Source organism: Pyrus communis, chromosome 16 (genome assembly GCF_963583255.1).
Source record: "Pyrus communis chromosome 16, drPyrComm1.1, whole genome shotgun sequence".
In the NCBI taxonomy this organism is placed as follows: Eukaryota; Viridiplantae; Streptophyta; class Magnoliopsida; order Rosales; family Rosaceae; genus Pyrus; species Pyrus communis.
This window is the reverse complement of record NC_084818.1, coordinates 11294281-11312284: the sequence shown is the minus strand read 5'-3', so window position 1 is coordinate 11312284 and position 18004 is coordinate 11294281. Positions and strand designations below refer to the sequence as shown.

Below are 18004 nucleotides of genomic sequence, written 5' to 3'. Positions count from 1 at the left end.
GAACTTGGTAAACTGAGATGATTGATAATTGAGAAATGAATTGTTCTTGGTGTTTTAGTGAATTCGGGTACTTGGGTGTTCCCCCTGGTGTCCTGTACTAATCTAATATCATAATCAGGATAAACTCTGCGTTCCTTTTGCAATTCGTTCATCACTTCTTCGTGCATGATCACATTCTGAAGTTCAAATTCCACTCTAAATTGTCATTAGTCAATTCTACTTTTATATGTAATTATTCCATCTATATGTTAGTTACTGTGTATGCCTATTTCCAGGCAAAATGTAAACAAGAATCAGAACTCTGTCCCTAGATTTGCAAAGAGTCCAACACTCTTAGAGAAGACCTGTGATTTGCACAGAAAATTTCCAGAATATTTTGATGTGGTCGTCAGTGTCGCAAGAAAAACTGATGTCGACATTGGGCGGATTTGTTCTCTGCTGCTGGGAGATCAACAGAGTACTTTTTCTTTGCTCCTCTTGTTATATTATTTTCTTTTCTTTTGCCTTTTGATTTGAAATAACATTGCTTTTCATTTGCTGTGTATAAAACAAATATACCTAGAACTTCTGTAACAAGGATACTGATGCAATACAGAAGTCTTGCATCATTGTCATGCATGAAAGTGAAATTTCAGTAATGAAAGTCAACTTCATATTTGAAATGTCCTTTATCTGATGTCTATTTCAGAGACCATGGATGCTGTTTTTAATTTTTTCCTTTAGAAAAGGAAAACCTCCACAAATTACAGAACCCTGGAAAATGAATTTGATTTAAGGATCTTTGAACTTTCTTTGGATAGGTTTATACCATCATAATTACCAACTGCTGACCTACTGCCTCACAAACATTCAGTGGTTGCTCCTTCATATGATCCACTTGATATGTAATTGGCTAACTGACCTGTAATTAAAGTTTTACATTTTAATGTTTTATTCAGTGTGCTGCTGTCAGATTTTAAATTAACAATGTTTTCTGCTTTCAATTTTCAGGTTGTTTGAGGAATGCTTCCAACGTAGATGGTACCGGACTGCTGCCTGCTATATACTTGTAAGATATTGAACAGATTATTATTCTGCTTCAGTTTCTTATCTTTTCCTTTCACTTTTGACGTAAGTTTTTTCCTTAGAAAGATTAATTAGAACTTTCCTCGGTATAATTACTAGTCTTGCACAGTTTTTGTTGTGAGTGAAAATGCGGTTTAAATCACTTCTGCATTTGCCTCTCTGTTCCAGAGTAGAAAATCTTGAAACTTACATGTTGTCTGACCAGGCATTTATTTTGTGAAATTTGCACAGGTTCTATTCGATCTCTTCCAGCACGACATGCGGTTGTGGAAAGCATATAGCATCACCCTGCAGGTATTTATTGCTTTAAGCCGTGTCCACATTCGACCAAAAAACCAGCGTCCACATTCCTTTCCTTCGTGTGTCTCTAGATTAATGTTGTCCTCTATTGATATATGCTTTTCAGTCACATCCTGCATTTACTGAATCCCATGATCTGCTGGGAGATTTGGACGAGAGACTTTCATCCACTGAAACTTTTGAAGAGAAATGAGGTTCTAGTTGGACCTGTAAATCCTGTATCCTGCTTGGCAACAAATGGTGCTCGTTCAGTCGTTTTTCCATGAACATTTCTGTTTGCGAAATAATGAATGTCCGTCGGATCATGTAAAGATCAACAAACAACTGACTCACACTGCTGAAAAGGGAACTGAGGCAACATCGAAGGTCCACTCAGATACAATTTTTTATTTATTACAATAAACAAATTACTGGGAATTTGATATTCTTGTAGAGAGCTGGGAACTTATGCTCAGCCTTTTGTTTTCTTCACTTGTCACATTTTGTATAATTACTTTTCGGGTAGTATTATAAAGGCTGTTTGTACGAGCTACATGACCAGTTTTTTTGCATATTTAAGCAGATTCATTTCCTCTCAAAATTTTGCACCGTTTCGAATAAGTGATGCAAAATATTTAGTAGTTGAAAATATTGAAGGGAATGTTGGCCTTTTTCTCCTTTATACAAAGTGACATTGGGAAGGGAGGAATCGAACCCAGAAAACTAGGGAAGGGGAACGCTAGACCACTGGTGTGGATGTGAATGACCTCTCCCGGTTATCGTTTGAGTTACAAGTTTGTTGCATAAAAGTTGATTGAAGTCATTTAGGAAGGCGACATTAGAGATGGGGAATCAAACACATGATCTCTGGTTTGGAGGTAAATACTGAATTCTTAAATTAAAATACCCTTAATCACTTGAGCTATAAGCTCTCTGAGTAAAAAGAATTCACAAATTGAAGTAGCCAAGAAATTTAGTGGAAGAAAATGAAGGAATTTTTTTTTTTCCCAAAAAAAAACAATGAAGCCTTTTATATTAACTATTGAGCGTAAATATTGTTCAACCATCTTTCCTTGGCTCTTGATTCTCGAAAAGTTTCGCCCATTTAAACTATATTATGGGGCATTATCTGTGAAACTAGATGTCTCACAGGTATTTTAAACTAGTACAAGATTTTGTTGTTTGATACAAGCAATGGTGGGGGAGAAGAAATCGAACATAAAATCTCAAATGAAAGGATAAATTCTCTTAACCACTTGCGCTATAAGGCTCTTGCAGATTTAAGATATCCTCAATTTGCAGTTAATTTAATCAGGGTTGAGTTTTATGGGTCAAATGCTGTACATGTTGTGTAAGTGGTGACTTTCTATTCTTTAACATTCAAAAGATATACTTCAAGTAAGGAAGAAAGAGCCCAATTACAAAACCAGAACAATTTTTTATTGCTATACTGCCACTTTACACATTAATGATCACAGTAGTGAAATCTCTGAAAATTAAAAGAACATGTGAAACAACCCCACTCCACCATACAAGGTTTACCTATACTTTTATTGTATGCATAGATGATTTGAGTCGATCACCAGCTAAAACTAATGGACTCAAAATGCAGATTTTCTGCCAAACCCGACGAACAAATGGTTGCAACTTCATGCCTCATTTTCTTCGGACCACTCGCAAGAACTCCAATGCTTGATCCTTTGCACTCAAATATCACCTCTGCAAAACCAAAACTTAAAATAGTTAAACTAAAGCAGATGTGAGTTAGGCCAGTTGGTCAGGTAGTGTGCTCATCCTTTGTGCACCAAAGTTCGAGTCCCCTTCTCCGTAAATTAAACTAGGTCATAATATCGTCTAGTAAAAATAAAATAAAAAGGTTAATTTGTTTTTAAGTATGCAAGTGTGACAATCTGATGACTTACTCTTGAGGTCTGGTCTTTCACCATAGTGCACATTTGTTGCTTGTGCAAGAGACTGTTGGGGAAGGCTTTCCAACTCTCTATCAGCATTGTAATACAGTGACTGTGGTGTCCCCATTGGAGATGGCCCTTCCATGTTCTGAATCTGCTTATTTTCCATAGCGTTCTTTTTCTTGTTCCATAAAACTGCTCCACTAGCTGTTGAGGCTATGGAAACACATATCACCAATATGTTAAGCACAGCTCTTAGAGAATACGAAAATATCGTGTTCGAATTGTGATCAATAGGGTAAATGTAGTAGCGCGTAATGATCCCGATCAAGATAAGGAATACGACGAAGGAAGATGAGATTATGAGGGCAAGCCAGAGCCAGTGGTTTGTGCCCAAAATTGGTGATACAGGTGCATCAGTTACATTTGGTTTGAACCATATGGATCTAACAGGCTTCGACCCATCTGTTTTTGGTTCTGTCTCTCTTGTCACGTAAGCCTCGATTTGGAGATTCAGGTTGGACAAGTCGATTGAGGTGCTGGACATTGGAAGAGTTAGGTCTAGCATGGTGAGGTCCAAAGAGTTTTTAAATGCACAGATTAAGACCACTTTCGGAACTTTGCAGCTGAATGATGTGCTCAGCAGGAGGAGCTCTCGGATTATGGAGATGAATGGGGTAATTCCGCTGCCTCCACTCACCATTACAAGGGTTTCATGCCTACAAAAAGATATCATCCATTAATGTTTGTCACATTAAGGTACTAAGGTTAGATTAATTTATTAAATACTAATTCTGGTAAAGATCGACACTTGAAACTTTAAAAGGTGATTAAGTTGAGAATAGGATACATCGTATTAATACTAATGAGGGAACTATTTGTTTCGTTATGGTGCAAACCTTAGAAAATGTGTTGAAGCAGGTCCATAAGGCCCTTCAACGGCGACCTCAATCCGATCGGTTGGAGAAGGGGATGAAAGCATTTGGTATAGCTTCTTGCTCCAACTTCCTTCACCTTTGACGACGATGCTAATCTTTTCTGGTTCCAAGCTACTGTTGGAAGTAACAGTAAAAGGATGCCACTGCATCTTAGAAATACTAGGAACGTTTATGAACATGACGCTTGTTGGATTATATTTCAGCCCTGCCAATACAAAAAACACAAAAACAAAAATCATTAGTTTCTTGTAATAAGTCATAATTAATCATTTTAGGCATACACTGATCATTTTCTCATATGTCAGTAATTATATATTACGTAATTTTCTTTTAGAGGAATAGTCTAATATGAATCTTACAATCAAATGAAAGTTTACATTGTTATGTCAGTCTAGAAAGCAATGTATAAGTACTTCCAAAGTGTTACCTGGGGTCTTGGCCAAGTTGAGCTCTACGGTTTCGCATGGCAAAATACGTGCAAAGATTAATCGCGTGCTTGTTCGGGATTGTAAGAATCTTAGGTAACGATCAACCAAGAAGAGGTAGAAACTGGGGAGCGCAATGCAAGCATAGGCGATGCCAACGTGAAGGATAAAGAAGAACATGAAGAGGATGTAAAGGTAATGAGTGTAGAAGAAGAGCTCAAACATTTTACGTCTAATGCGAGGGATGGCAGTCGCCCACATGATCAGTCCAGAGATCAAAGCCAGCTCTCCAGCTACATTTGAAACGCCAACCTTATCCCATATTACCATCTGCATTAAAAAAAAAAAAAAAAAAAAAAAACATTAACACATCAGTCACAGTCAAGAAGGGAGTATGTATGTAGTGTAACAAAAGAGTATTATAAAAAAGGAAAATGAGAGTGTGAAAATCATTTTCATTTCTCATAACTTCATGTACTTTCTATTTTATACTTTTTAAACAAAATATAGCTTTAAAGAAAAAGAACCCATTTAGGCCTTTTACAATGGGGTGAAATTTTTTTTTATTATGTTTCTAATTTAGTCGGAAAGCATAAGAGTGATTTTAATTATTGAATTCAATATATTAAACTCATGATTTTAATCTCATAAATAAATGATCAACCATTTGAGAGAGTGAAAACGAGAGTAAATGGTCACACAATTATTAGAGAGAACTCGCATTAAACTATGTATTGTGGAAGGTCCTTACATAATTATAGGGTACCAAGTCAATTTTGTTTTTTTTAAATGCATCAAAAAGCTGTGTTATGAGTTCGCTCTCTTGAATTATTTCTCACGAAAATGGGTCCAACTGTCCCACTTTGTGACAAATACAATACTCCAATTTAAGATCTCTTTTTGTTGTTTAGTTGTTTGTTTTCTTGTTTTCTGAAATCTTTTTCCAGAATAATATATGTTTTTATATGCATGAAAAACAAACCTGCATGGTTATAAATCTAGTTCCCAATCAATCAACTCAAAAGTTTTCATTTGAAATTTCTCTTAGATTTCCACACAACATTAAATATTCAAATCAACTGAATAAAAATAGTTGACTGGTTACCTGGGAAATTTGTTCAGTAGCAGCCCAGTAAATGATGTAACAAAGGCCATGAGCAGTGAGGAATGCCAGGACTATGTGTCCAAGCCAGATATGGTACTTGATGCTACCTTCAGAGGTGAGACCAAACAGTGCCAGAACCGAAGAGCCACGTGCCACAGGAAAGAAGAGAAATGCAAGGCATATGTTCCCCACAAGCCCTAGCACCAATGCTGTACTATCCAATTTAGATTCCCATCTGCCATAATTATCAGACACAAAATTGATTAATCCTAATTACTTGTGCTATTTTATTTAGTCAATCTCAAATTTTATCACAATTCAGTTTGGAAAATGATTTTCGCATTTTTTTTTTTCTTTTGTATTTTATTTATTTTTAGTTTTTAAATTGATAAAAACAAACTAAAAACTAAATCAGTAGACTAAGGTGTGCAGATCGAGGAGAAAGATATGTGAAAATCGTTTTCCAAATCACAGCATGCCCTTTATTTTTAGGGTATTATTAGGAGAATGATCTTACACTTGTTCGTGGTGTTTTGCTGCTGATTGTGTGGTGATGTTCTTAAACTTGTTGTGCAAATATGTTGACAAAGACCACACCAGGAGTGTAATGAACATCACGAAAAAGGCCAGCTCTATCCCAGAAACAATTCCTAAGGGGCCTTTCACCAGCATAGGTTGTTTCCATACAGCAAACCGATTCTTCTTTGTTCCACTGCTGCTGATAATCGAAATCCAACTAGAAAAATGTTAATATTATGCTACGTACGCTAATTTTCTTTTGTCAAATAAATACTTATGTCGCACCATATGAATCTGAATCTACACTCGAGCAAAAATCAATCTACTATATCAATATAAACATCATATGCTACCAGATAGTGGCAAAATCCAACAAGAAAGAGACAATACATTATGCCAAGGATGTATGTCGAGATGTGGGTTGAGAGCATATATTTAAGATCCTAGCTCATTTTCGGAGTTGTGTTCTATTGTCAAATAAGTACTTACGTTGTTAGACTTAAATATGAATCACACTCAAACAAAAATTAACGTATTCTCACTTCACAGTCCAATGACATAAACATCTCATGTTACAAGACTATATGGTAAAAAAAAAAAAAAAACATTATCCCTAATTCACATATGCCACGCACCTTTTCAGTTCATGGTTATTCAACTTCTTTCCCAGATGAAGATATAAACAACCCAACACCGCAATGAACAAAATGGGAAATGTGTACACCAGAATTGTTCCACCTGCATAGCAACATTATATCCAAAAAATAATTAGAAAACCTTCTTATTACAAATTTAACTAAAAGCATTCAAAAAGTTAATCAAGATTAATGGAACCTTCAGCTCCCAAATAGGTACTTGAGCTAGCCTTTAGTCTGATTTGAGGCAGCCAAATTTGCCGATATGTATTGGTAGGCATCATGAGCCAAATTAAAAGAGTCCCCAGAAACACTACAAATATTGCTAGAAGCCTTATTGCTGCCCTCGCAATATGAATTCCTTCATGGGAAGGAGGTGATGAACTTTTCACAACCTGCACTGCATCCATCTCTGCAAATTCTATTGGTTGCTTAATTACACTTCTGTGTTGTAATTAAGAATGTTAATGGAATTTTATGTATTTATAGGAGGGAATGAATTATATTTTATAGTAATGGCTATAGAATGTAAGGCTTTGGACTTATGGAAAACAGCATGGTTCATGCCCCTGCAGCTTCCTCCAATGCTAGATTTCTTTACACGAGGCACTCGCATACCAAGTTGGAGGATCATGAAAATAACTGTTTATTTTGTTTTCTGTTTTTTTTCTAATTTTTGTTTTGTTTTGTTTTTTTTTTTTTGTTTTTTTTTTTTAATGAAGTCAACCACACATGCAAGGATCATGCAACATGGCTTGATGATTGATGATAACCATTCATAACTAACAAACAAAGAAAAATATCCTGGAAAAGTTGCAAAGTGTGACGAAATTATTAGTATTGTTCAATATCAATTAACGTACTATAATATGTGTGAATTATAGGTTTTATTTTTGTATGTAATATTAATATACACTTATTTACATGTTATATAATAATTGAATTCGTAAGATAACATGATGATATTGTTATACTTCGTCTCTAATTTAATAATATTAGAGACTATTGCAAGTGATGAATTATCTTGATGATTATGACATTTTTATTCAACTCTGTATGTCTCGGGTTCAAACACTCCCCTCCTCCTTAATATAGATTATAATTGAATATCGCTTATAATAAAAAGAAAAGAGTAAGAGTAAAATTTTAGAAAAAATTATACATAAAATATACTTTTAATACTTAATTTTTTGTTAAGACAACACTTTTTAAACATTTCTAAGAGAGACAATTATTTCACCTGAGAAATGATGTCATAACTTTTTAAACTTGCTTTTTTACATTACGATGTTACCCCTTGTGTTTGAACCATCTCTTTATTTTTTGTTAGCTGTCGTGCTTCTCTCTCTTTCTATTTCATCTTCTTGGTGCAGTTGTGCTTTTCTCTCTCATGCCCATTACCCAGAATTCAAATCAGAGAGGTATTCATGATTTTCTTCATCGAAACCGAGGTATTCATGATCTTCTTCATCAAAGCTGCTTCTCAAATCAAGCTTCACTGCAACTGTTGTGAAAGGTCATCCTCTGGTGTTTTTGAGGTGCATATATACACCAACTTCCCAGTATGCATGTCTGTCTCCTTCATCAAAATAGACCGTTAAGGCTAGACTAACATCTCTCTCTCTCTCTCTCTCTCTCTTTCTCAATTTGTACTAACATCTGTAAGAAGAGCTTTCAAACAGTGAATGAAAAACTTTTCAGTTACTTGCACAGCTAAATATCTATTTTCTTCTTATGTCTTTATATGAAAACCATTATTTACCTTTTTTCTCTCACCTTCCCAATTTAAATCCGTACAAGCAACCAAACCTTATAATTTCTCCAACCACACACACAATCCAACCCCACACACAAACACACACACCCCCACCCTATTGAGACTACTACAATCAAACTTTTTTACACATGCATGCATGCATCGATGCACCCACTGTTCCATATCATACAAAACCTACAAACTGATTATACTAAATTATACAAACTGATTCCACTAAAAAGTATACAAAATTGATTCTACATGTATTTGAAATTGATTTTGCAGAAATGGTCGATGACGGGTTGAACTACTTCCACAAAAATGATCGAGGACAGATTGAACTGATTCTGCAAAAATGATCGATAACTCATTGAACTGATTCTGCAAAAATGGTTGAAGACGAGTTAAACTAATTCTACAAAAATGGTCAATGACTAATTGAATTGATTCTACAAAAAATGGTAGAGGATGGGTTGAACTGATTCTGCAAATAGATCGAGGAAATGTTGAATTGGTTCTGCAAAAATGATCGAGGACTAGTTGAACTAATTATGCAAAAATGGTTAAGGACGGTTAAACTGATTTTGCAAAAATGGTCGAGGACGGGTTGAACTGATTCTTCAAAAATGGTCGAGGACTAGTTGAACTACTTATGCAAAAATGGTTAAGGACGGTTAAACTGATTCTGCAAAAATGGTCGAGGACGGGTTGAACTGATTCTTCAAAAATGGTCGAGGACGGGTTGAACTGATTATGTAAAAATGGTCGAAGACTGATTATATTGCTTCTGCAAACATGGTCGAGGACAGGTTGAATTGATTCTGCAAAAATAATTAAGGACGGGTTGAACTGGTTCTGCAAAAATGGTCAAGGATGAGTTGAACTAATTTTACAAAAATCGTCGAGGACGGGTTGAACTGATTCTAGTAATAAAGGATACAAACTGATTCTACATATAATTTTAAAACTGATTTTGCAGAAATAGTTGATAACAAGTTGAGCTTATGGCATATATTAATTTTGTTGGAGTTGTGAAGGTTGAGTTTTATTAACAGCCCTAAAGTCTTAGGGGTATAGCTGGTATTTTAAATGTTGTTTCTATGTTTTTTGGTTGGGCTTTAGTTGTTTTTATGTTATTGTCTCTCCTTGACATATTTAAAAACTAATGGAGTTCTTTGAAATATAGTGAAAGTTTTTGTCTCTATATATGAAGCTCCCAAAATTATAAACCAAATTTGAAAACCAAATGATGTGATTATTTATGATTGAATTATTATCTAAATGTTATTAATATGCATATTTCTATTGGTGATACATCATTTGATTTAAAATTTTGATCTATCTGGCATTACTCAAAAGAAAAATAGGAGAGTCTTATTTAAAAGTTCAATTATTAGGGACTCTTATTTTGGTCCTACTTAAATAAACCATTGTTTTTTTCTTAGGATGGAAAAATAAAAGGGTAGTTATAAAAACAAATTTGAAAAGATTATATTACTTTTTTAATAAGAGAATTGTTATTGGCATTCTAAAAATCTTATTTTGCACTCCAAACTTTCTATATTTAAAAAGAAAAGAGAAATTTTATTTGAACACATGTAACTTCTTTCTTCACCTAACTTAAACTTTAAATACAAATTGTCTTTTTTACTCTATTACATAATTACCATCAAGTACAAAATGAAATTAACAATAAAACTAAAATTTATCAATAAACCCACACTCAATCATTAAACATTTACCATAAAGCAATCATTTTCGAACGTTCTATTTTGCTAACACCCTAAGACGAGAGCAAGCTCTTTTTTACGAATGGATGGTAACTTTGAAGTTTTGGATTCTTCAACCAAGTTTTGAATTGAAGCCTAGTGGGCCAAATAAGTAGTTTTATCATGCCCTATATGCTGTTGTAAATTTGCTTGTCTAAAGCTGTAGTTCGTTCTATATATAAACGAATGAACTCATTTCAACTAAGAGCTGGTTGTGGTTAGCAAAAAAATGTGAAGTAAATGGATGGTTTCATTATGGATGATTCAATCTAGTAGCCCTTGTTTACAGTAATAACAATTGGCACTGCCAGCTCAGCTTAGCTAAATAGGCTATTGGCAGTTATGCTAGTCAGGTTTCTCGAGTTTTTCTGTTTTCTGCACTCTATGTGTTTGTGAAAATGTTTCAAGATTATTTGCTTTGGGTTTGTTGATTTTTGTGCGAAAGAAAACAATGCCGATGTTAAGATGGCTGAATCGGAGTGTAGTTGATGTTTGTGAAAATGTTTCAAGATTATTTGCCGGAGTGTAGTTCTTGTTGAAATCTTGATTACTAATTCTTGTATTTCTTGTATTTCTGTCAAGATGGCTGAATCGGATGTTAAGGTTTCTTAGGGATGTTGACAGTAAAACTGCAAGACGATAATTTTGTTAAATGGAGTAATCAATTTTCATCTGTGTTGAGGGGGTATGATTTGTTTGATTTCTTCACTGGAGAATCACCATGTCCACCTAAGTATGTGCTTGATACATAATTGGGGGTCACAAATGAAATTACTGCTGCTTACAAAAGTTGGGTGAAAAAGGATTTAACTTTGTTAAGTTTGCTAATTGCAACTCTTTTGGATGATGCTATGGAACATGTGAGTGGATGTAAGACATCTCATAAAGCTTGGAAATGTTTGCAAGAAAGATTTGCCTCTATCTCAATGGTTCGCGTAAATCAACTCAAAAGTGAATTACACACTGCTCAGAAAGGTGGTGAATCTGTTGATAAATTCTTAATGTGACTAAAGGGTATAAGAGATCAATTGGTATCTGCAAGTGAAAAGGTTATTGATAATGATTTGATTATTGTTGTGCTATCTGGTTTGCCTGCTGATTTTGAGATGATTAAGACTGTCATATTGGTAAGAGACTCACCTATGTCTCTAAAAGATTTTTGAGCACAATTGCTTGTAGCTGAAGAAAACATTAAATCTAGAATGCATTATTTATCCAATTCTATGTCTACAATGGTTGTTCAAGGAGAAGGGTCAAATTTACAAGATTTTCAAGGGTATGAACATGGTGAGAGTTCTAGTTCTCAGAGATCTCAAGCAAGTCTCAGTAATGATCAATGTAGGACTAATTTTCAAGGAGGAAATGGTTTTTCAGGAGTTAGAAATGGCACTGGCAGTAGAGATTTTCAGTCTTCACAGAAAGGAAGCTTTAATAATAGAAGGTTTGGAGGTGGGAATGACAATTCCAGCTTTTCATCAGGGTTTAATAACAGAAATGGGGATAATGGTTACTCTGGAAGTGGTAAAAGTGTTGCAGGACATGAATCTGTGTGTAATGGGTTTAGCTCAAATAACTCATCTACTGGACAAGGCACACATAAGTCAAATTGGAATGGTAATACCAATTCTAAGTACTCAGTATCACCTGAATGTCAAATTGGAATGGTAATACCAATTCTAAGTACTGAGAATGAAGGTTCATAATCTTCTGATTTCTTAGTCTGTCAGATATGTGGAAAGAGAGGGCACATAACTCTTGAATGCTTTCACAGGAACAACTTTGCATATCAGGGAAATCCTCCCCCACCACCATCAATTTCAGCAATGACAGCTCAAGCTAATGTAACTCAAACTGGAGGTTTTGGTGTTGGTTTTACTGCAAAAGAAAATTGGATCTTAGATTCAGGTGTAACTCATCACATGAGTACAAATTTAAATCATCTCAATCATATTACTCCATATCATGGTGATGGAACAATTACTATTGGGAATGGTACTGGTTTAGCAGTGACACACATTGGTTCCACAAGCATTCCCACATCAAATACCTCGTTGGTTTTAAGAAATGTGCTTTGTGTACCTAAAATCACTGTGAATTTACTTTTTGTTAAGAAATTATGCAGAGATAATGGATGTTGGTTTATATGTGATGATCTTATCTTCTTCATACAGGATAAAGCAACAAGGAAGATACTGTACCAAGGAAAGAGTGATGGCGGGGAGCTGTTTACAATACCAGTGAATGTATTTGGAAAGTCTTTTGCTGGAAAGTTGGAGCAATGTGTTGGTTTTATTGGCAAGAAGATTCAAGTGTCAAAGTGGCATAAACGGTTAAGCCATCCATCAGAAGAGGTGCTTGCTGCAATGTTGAAGAATTATACTAATAATGTCCAAGTAGATAGTTGTGACTCAATCTATTCTTCTTGTATGAATGGTAAAATGAGAAGACAATCATTCTCCGTAAGACAGAATACTGCTACATGTTTGTTTGAGAAAGTACATACTGATGTATAAGGACTATCTCCAAAGGTGTCTGTACAAGGTTATAGGTACTATGTAAGTTTTGTAGATGAATACTCCAGATTTCTGTGGAGTTTTCCAATGAATAACAAGTCTGAAGTATTTTTCATATTTGTTAAGTTCTGTGCATTCATACAAACTCAATTCAGTACATCAATTAAGTGTTTGCAATTTGTTGGAGGGGGAGAATATACAAGTAAGATGTTTGCTGATTTTTTAGATACAAAAGGTATAAAGCATATGATTTCATGTCCTTATACCCCTCAGCAAAGTGGACTTGCTGAGAGGAAGCACAACATATGGTTGAGACGGCAATGACACTCATGACAGAAACAAGTTTACCACTTCAGTTTTGGTTCCATGCATGTTCACATGCTGCATTTCTAGTAAACAGAATGCCATGTAGAATATTAAATATGCAATCACCATATCAGGTGCTCATTGGACAAGAACCTGATGTCCAAAATCTGAAGATCTTTGGTTCAGCAATTTATCCATTCATGAGGCTTTATAATGACAATAAATTATAGCCACGAACAACTCAGTGTGTATTTTTGGGATATATGATGGGATATAAGAGAGTAATTTGTTATAACATCAGTTCAAGGAAGTTAATTCTTTCCAGACATGTTATACATGATGAAAAGATGTTTCCTTATAAGAATGTACAAGTGTCTCAATTACAACAATTTTAATCCTTATATTCACATAATTCAAGGCCTATTGTGTTCCAATTACCAAGGGATGTAACTAGTTCATCTCTAGTGCATCAAGATAGAGGATATGCACCAGCTACAGAAGTGCTTTCACATTCCCAAGGGTCAGATTTATTAGTTTCAGAAAATTCAGACACATTGGTATCTAAACACTCTGATTCTGCAGTAATTTAGGATTCTAATGTTCAAGCTCCATCTTCTCATCACCATCACTTAAGTACTTCAGATACAAGATCATATATGTTGCCTATTGAAAATCCTTCACAACTGGAGGTAGTTCTACCACTTGCTCCATTAATTGAATCGAATGTTGATGTTCCACTTAATGTACATAATGTTAGTGAACATTCAATGGTGACAAGATTGAAGTCTGGTGCTATTCAAAAGAAAAATTATGCAGCATTAGCTACAACTTTTCCTGAGTTAGATACTTTGCAGATAACGGATGATGATCCTTTTGTGGGAGGATTTTCTTTTATTTCAGAGATTACAAACTCATTAGAACCTACATGTTTTAGAAAAGTAGCATCTATCACACATTGGCAAAATGCAATGCAAGAGGAGTATGATTCCCTTCGAATTCAAGGTACTTAGGTTTTAGTACTTGCACCAGATCACAGATCAATAATAGGGAGCAAATGGGTGTATAAGGTGAAAAGGAATCTTGATGGGAGTATTTCAAGGTATAAAGCAAGACTAGTTGTTCAAGGATTTTCTCAAGAGCATGGAGTCAATTATTCAGATACCTTTAGTCCAGTTGTGAGACATACAACTATAAGACTCATTCTTGCTTTGGCTGCAATGAATAAGTGGGAATTGAAACAACTTGATGTAAAGAATGCCTTTTTGCATGGTGAACTGCAAGAAGAAGTTTATATGAAACAGCCTGAAGGATTTATTGATCCAAGTCATCCAAATTATGTATGCAAACTCCTAAAGTCATTATATGGACTCAAACAAGCTCAAGGGCTTGGAATTCAAAGTTTACAAGCTACTTGTTGACAATGGGGTTTACTACATTAGTATCTAATACCAGTTTGTTCATAAAAACTGATAACAATGATATCATCATATTATTGTTCTATGTTGATGATATAATCTTGACTGGATCAAGTGTGACTAAAGTACAATTGGTGGTCCAAGAGCTTTCTTCTATGTTTGATTTGAAGGACTTGGGGAAGCTGACATATTTCCTTGGTTTACATATTCAATATAAACCAAATGGAGACATTTTTGTAAATCAATCGAAATATATAAAGGACTTACTTCATAAGGCTGGTATGGAATCTTGCAAACTTACTAATACCCCATGTAAACCATATAATCAAATGCTGATGACAGAGGGGGAGTTACTTCCAGATCCAAGTTCATACAGAAGCATTGTTGGGTCCTTTAGTATCTTACTTTTACAAGACTGGATATTGCATTTGCTGTGAATGCAGTATGTCAACACATGCATTCACCAACAGAGATTCATTTTGGTCCTGTAAGGATTCTTAGGTATCTTTAGGGTACAATGCAACAAGGCATAGTTTATTCCTCACAATCACATATACACCTCAAAACTTTCTCTGATTCTGATTGGGTTGCTGACCTTAATACCAGAAGATCAGTAATGGGTTTCATTTTTTTTCTTAGCGAAAATCCTATCTTATGGCAGTCAAAGAAACAAACTTCAGTATCCAAAAGCTCTACAGAAGTTGAATACAAAGCCCTTGCTCATACAGCTGCTGATATAACTTGGGTTAGACAAATTTTGAGAGATTTGAAGTGTATCTTACCTCAACCACATGTGATTCATTGTGATAACATGTTTGCCATTGCATTAAGTTAGAATCCGGTGTTTCATTCAAGAATAAAACATTTGGACACAGATTATCATTTTGTAAATGAGAGGGTACAAAAAGGAGATCTTGAAGTGACATATGTTCCTACTGACGAGCAAACTACAAATATTCTTACAAAGGGTCTCCATAGTCCTGCATTCATACGACACTGCTACAATTTGAAGCTTGGTAACCCAAGCTTAGATTGAGGGAGGATGTTTACAGTAATAACAGCTGGCACTGCCAGCTTAGCTTAGCTAAATAGATTATTGGCAGTTATGTTAGTTAGGTTGTTATAACCGACTAATGTAACCGGTGCAAGCTATATAAGATGCAGCTACATCATTGTAATTGCTAAGTTTGATCAATACAAAGTTTCTCTCTAAACATTCATTCCTTCTCTCTAGAATTCTTCTTTCTTCTTCCTTTTGTCGTTCGAGCGTTTCATTAGATTCTCTCGTTTCTGTATATGTTAACAGCCTTATCGCAGTAGCACCAGATTCAAATAGCTAATTTCGGTTGCATTTCCACGACTTCTACAGATATTCATTAGTCCTACCGCAGTAGGAGTTAAACCTATAAGAAACTAACTAGTCCAATAGCTATAATGACTCACAATTTAAGTTGGGCTGCACAGTCTTCCTAGTCCATAACCTTGAATTTCTTGCGCCCAAATTGCTCATAAAAGCATCAAAAAACGAGCAAATAGGGTGTTATCAAGCTTTTCCAACATGGTAATTGCATAAAGGATGGCTTTATGCCATTCTCCTATAAACCTAAACGATAAATTAATTCTGACTAATTATTATTAATTTCAATATCGGTTTATGTTAAATCATGAAGAATTAAAAGGGAAGACAACAAACTGGTTGGAAGGATAGAATGTCAGACGAGAGAACATATGTTTTGATTTTGAGTTTTTTTTATTTTATATAAATTGGTGTAAAAATAAATTTACATATTGAATTGAGTTCGTGAGGGTAGTTTAAATAGTAAACTAGGGTTTAAAGAGATATTAATAGCTTAATTGAAAATAAGATGGGTGTAGAGAGTAAGCTGAGTGTAAAAAGAGGTTATATGAGTTCAAATAAAATTATCCAAAAGAAAAACAAATTTGAAAAAATGTAAAATGAAAATTTTGAAATGCTAATAACAATTTCTTTTAATAAAGTGATATTATTTAATGCATGGTTGGCAAGAAAAGGGACACGGATCCTCTCCGGATTTGAGCCTAGGGATCAATAGATCCGAACCATTGAAATTTGAACAAATGGTTATAATTATTATAACTTTTAGAGAGACCCTCTATTTGTAGCCGTTAGATCAAATTTCAATGGCCCGAATCTATTAATCCTTAGGCTCAGATCCAGAGAGGATCTGTGTCCCAAGGAAAAATACTTGAGCAAGGAAATTCTCTTCTTTTCCCATGTTTGATAAGTCTGTTCTTGGGAAGAGGTAAAGGCAAACCCTCCACGCTATGAGTTCTTTTCCCCTTCTTTTCCCAAAGCAGGTTTCATCGATTGTTACAAGAGTTTTTTTTTATGGATTTGGATCCCATCCAGATTTAAATTGTGAAGATCATAGGGATTCTCACATCTTAATCATTCATCGTGCATTGTGCGGTCAGAAATTATTTGATTTCCTTAGGATCCTCATAAAGTGAATTTGGAGGAAATTCTCTTCCGTTTTTTATATCATGTCTTGTCAGCACACACCATCCAATTGACTGCGCGGATGCTTGAATTTGTGCTTCTTTTCTCCATGTTCTGTTTTTGTTTTAAATTTAAAAAATAGGGATAGTTTGGGAATTACAGTTGGTTGGAAGAGAGGATTAGGTTTTTTTGCATTTTTTTAATGGTGGGCGGCGATATAGGGTGAGAGAAAAAAACATAAGATAAAGGGGTGGTTTAACAGCTATCTTAATTAATTATTCAAAATGGTTTTTTTTTTTGAGGTAAGTTATTCAAAATGTTTGAATTACTATTTTAACCTTAACTAATAAATTTTAACATTCTGAAATTCTAATGAAGGGAAAATTTGATATTCCATTATCTTGTATGTTTTGCCAATTTTGCCTTTCCCCTTCAACATTGTTACATTTGACATTGAGCAATTTTGGTTGGAGTAGGATTCTCTTAATTCCTCTCACACTTTGTTTTTTGTCTTATTGTCGTTATAAAAAAAAAAATCAATAGAAGATGCTAACGTGATTTAATTGTAACCATTCAAGTAGGATGAGAGAAAATGAGAGATAGATTAGGAGATGAGAAAATCATCCTCCATTTTGGTTGGTGAGTTTGTGGATCCATTGCGTTTTTGTAAGATCTATGTGGGCAGTTTCTATGGAACCTCCCACTAAACTCAGAACATGTGATAAAATGAATTGCGTTTAGTCTACTCCGCATCAATTCTACATCAGCCAAGCTAATGATTTTCGTGACCAATTTGGCAAAATAATACAACATGAGACACAAATGAATGTATAGGGGCAAAGTGAAATTTTAATCAAAAGCACAAAGGGAATACAAACAAATAAGTTTTT

The 18004-nt window shown here is 34.7% G+C and overlaps 2 protein-coding genes across 3 annotated transcripts; one reads left to right on the top strand and one right to left on the bottom strand.

The window, feature by feature from the left end:
- The first annotated feature begins 202 nt into the window (after positions 1 to 202).
- LOC137720779 (uncharacterized) lies at positions 203 to 1930 on the top strand. The gene is made up of 4 exons (XM_068459892.1): positions 203 to 457; positions 991 to 1048; positions 1297 to 1359; positions 1472 to 1930. The coding sequence occupies exons 1-4, from the start codon at positions 262 to 264 to the stop codon at positions 1629 to 1631; spliced, it is 477 nt and encodes a 158-aa protein (XP_068315993.1). The 5' UTR covers positions 203 to 261; the 3' UTR covers positions 1632 to 1930.
- A 993-nt stretch (positions 1931 to 2923) lies between these two features.
- LOC137719451 (ferric reduction oxidase 2-like) lies at positions 2924 to 7286 on the bottom strand. Of its 2 annotated transcripts, none has more exons than XM_068458485.1 (8): positions 7076 to 7286; positions 6877 to 6979; positions 6240 to 6440; positions 5723 to 5957; positions 4620 to 4947; positions 4154 to 4397; positions 3267 to 3973; positions 2924 to 3063 (listed from the first exon to the last, which is right to left on the bottom strand). In XM_068458485.1, the coding sequence occupies exons 1-8, from the start codon at positions 7284 to 7286 to the stop codon at positions 2924 to 2926; spliced, it is 2169 nt and encodes a 722-aa protein (XP_068314586.1). The 2 variants fall into 2 exon arrangements, with proteins under 2 accessions (XP_068314586.1, XP_068314587.1); XM_068458486.1 differs by having other exon boundaries at positions 6240 to 6434.
- Positions 7287 to 18004: the final 10718 nt, after the last annotated feature.

Excerpts from the sequence above, each read along its gene's own strand:
- LOC137720779 (XM_068459892.1), top strand. The coding sequence starts at position 262 with ATGCCTATTTCCAGGCAAAATGTAAACAAGAATCAGAACTCTGTCCCT. Across the intron at positions 458-990 it reads GCTGCTGGGAGATCAACAGA|GTTGTTTGAGGAATGCTTCC; the intron begins GTACTTTTTCTT and ends TTCAATTTTCAG. Across the intron at positions 1,049-1,296 it reads CTGCTGCCTGCTATATACTT|GTTCTATTCGATCTCTTCCA; the intron begins GTAAGATATTGA and ends AAATTTGCACAG.
- LOC137719451 (XM_068458485.1), bottom strand. The coding sequence starts at position 7,286 with ATGGATGCAGTGCAGGTTGTGAAAAGTTCATCACCTCCTTCCCATGAA. Across the intron at positions 6,980-7,075 it reads TACCTATTTGGGAGCTGAAG|GTGGAACAATTCTGGTGTAC; the intron begins GTTCCATTAATC and ends GTTGCTATGCAG. Across the intron at positions 4,398-4,619 it reads CAACTTGGCCAAGACCCCAG|GGCTGAAATATAATCCAACA; the intron begins GTAACACTTTGG and ends TTGTATTGGCAG.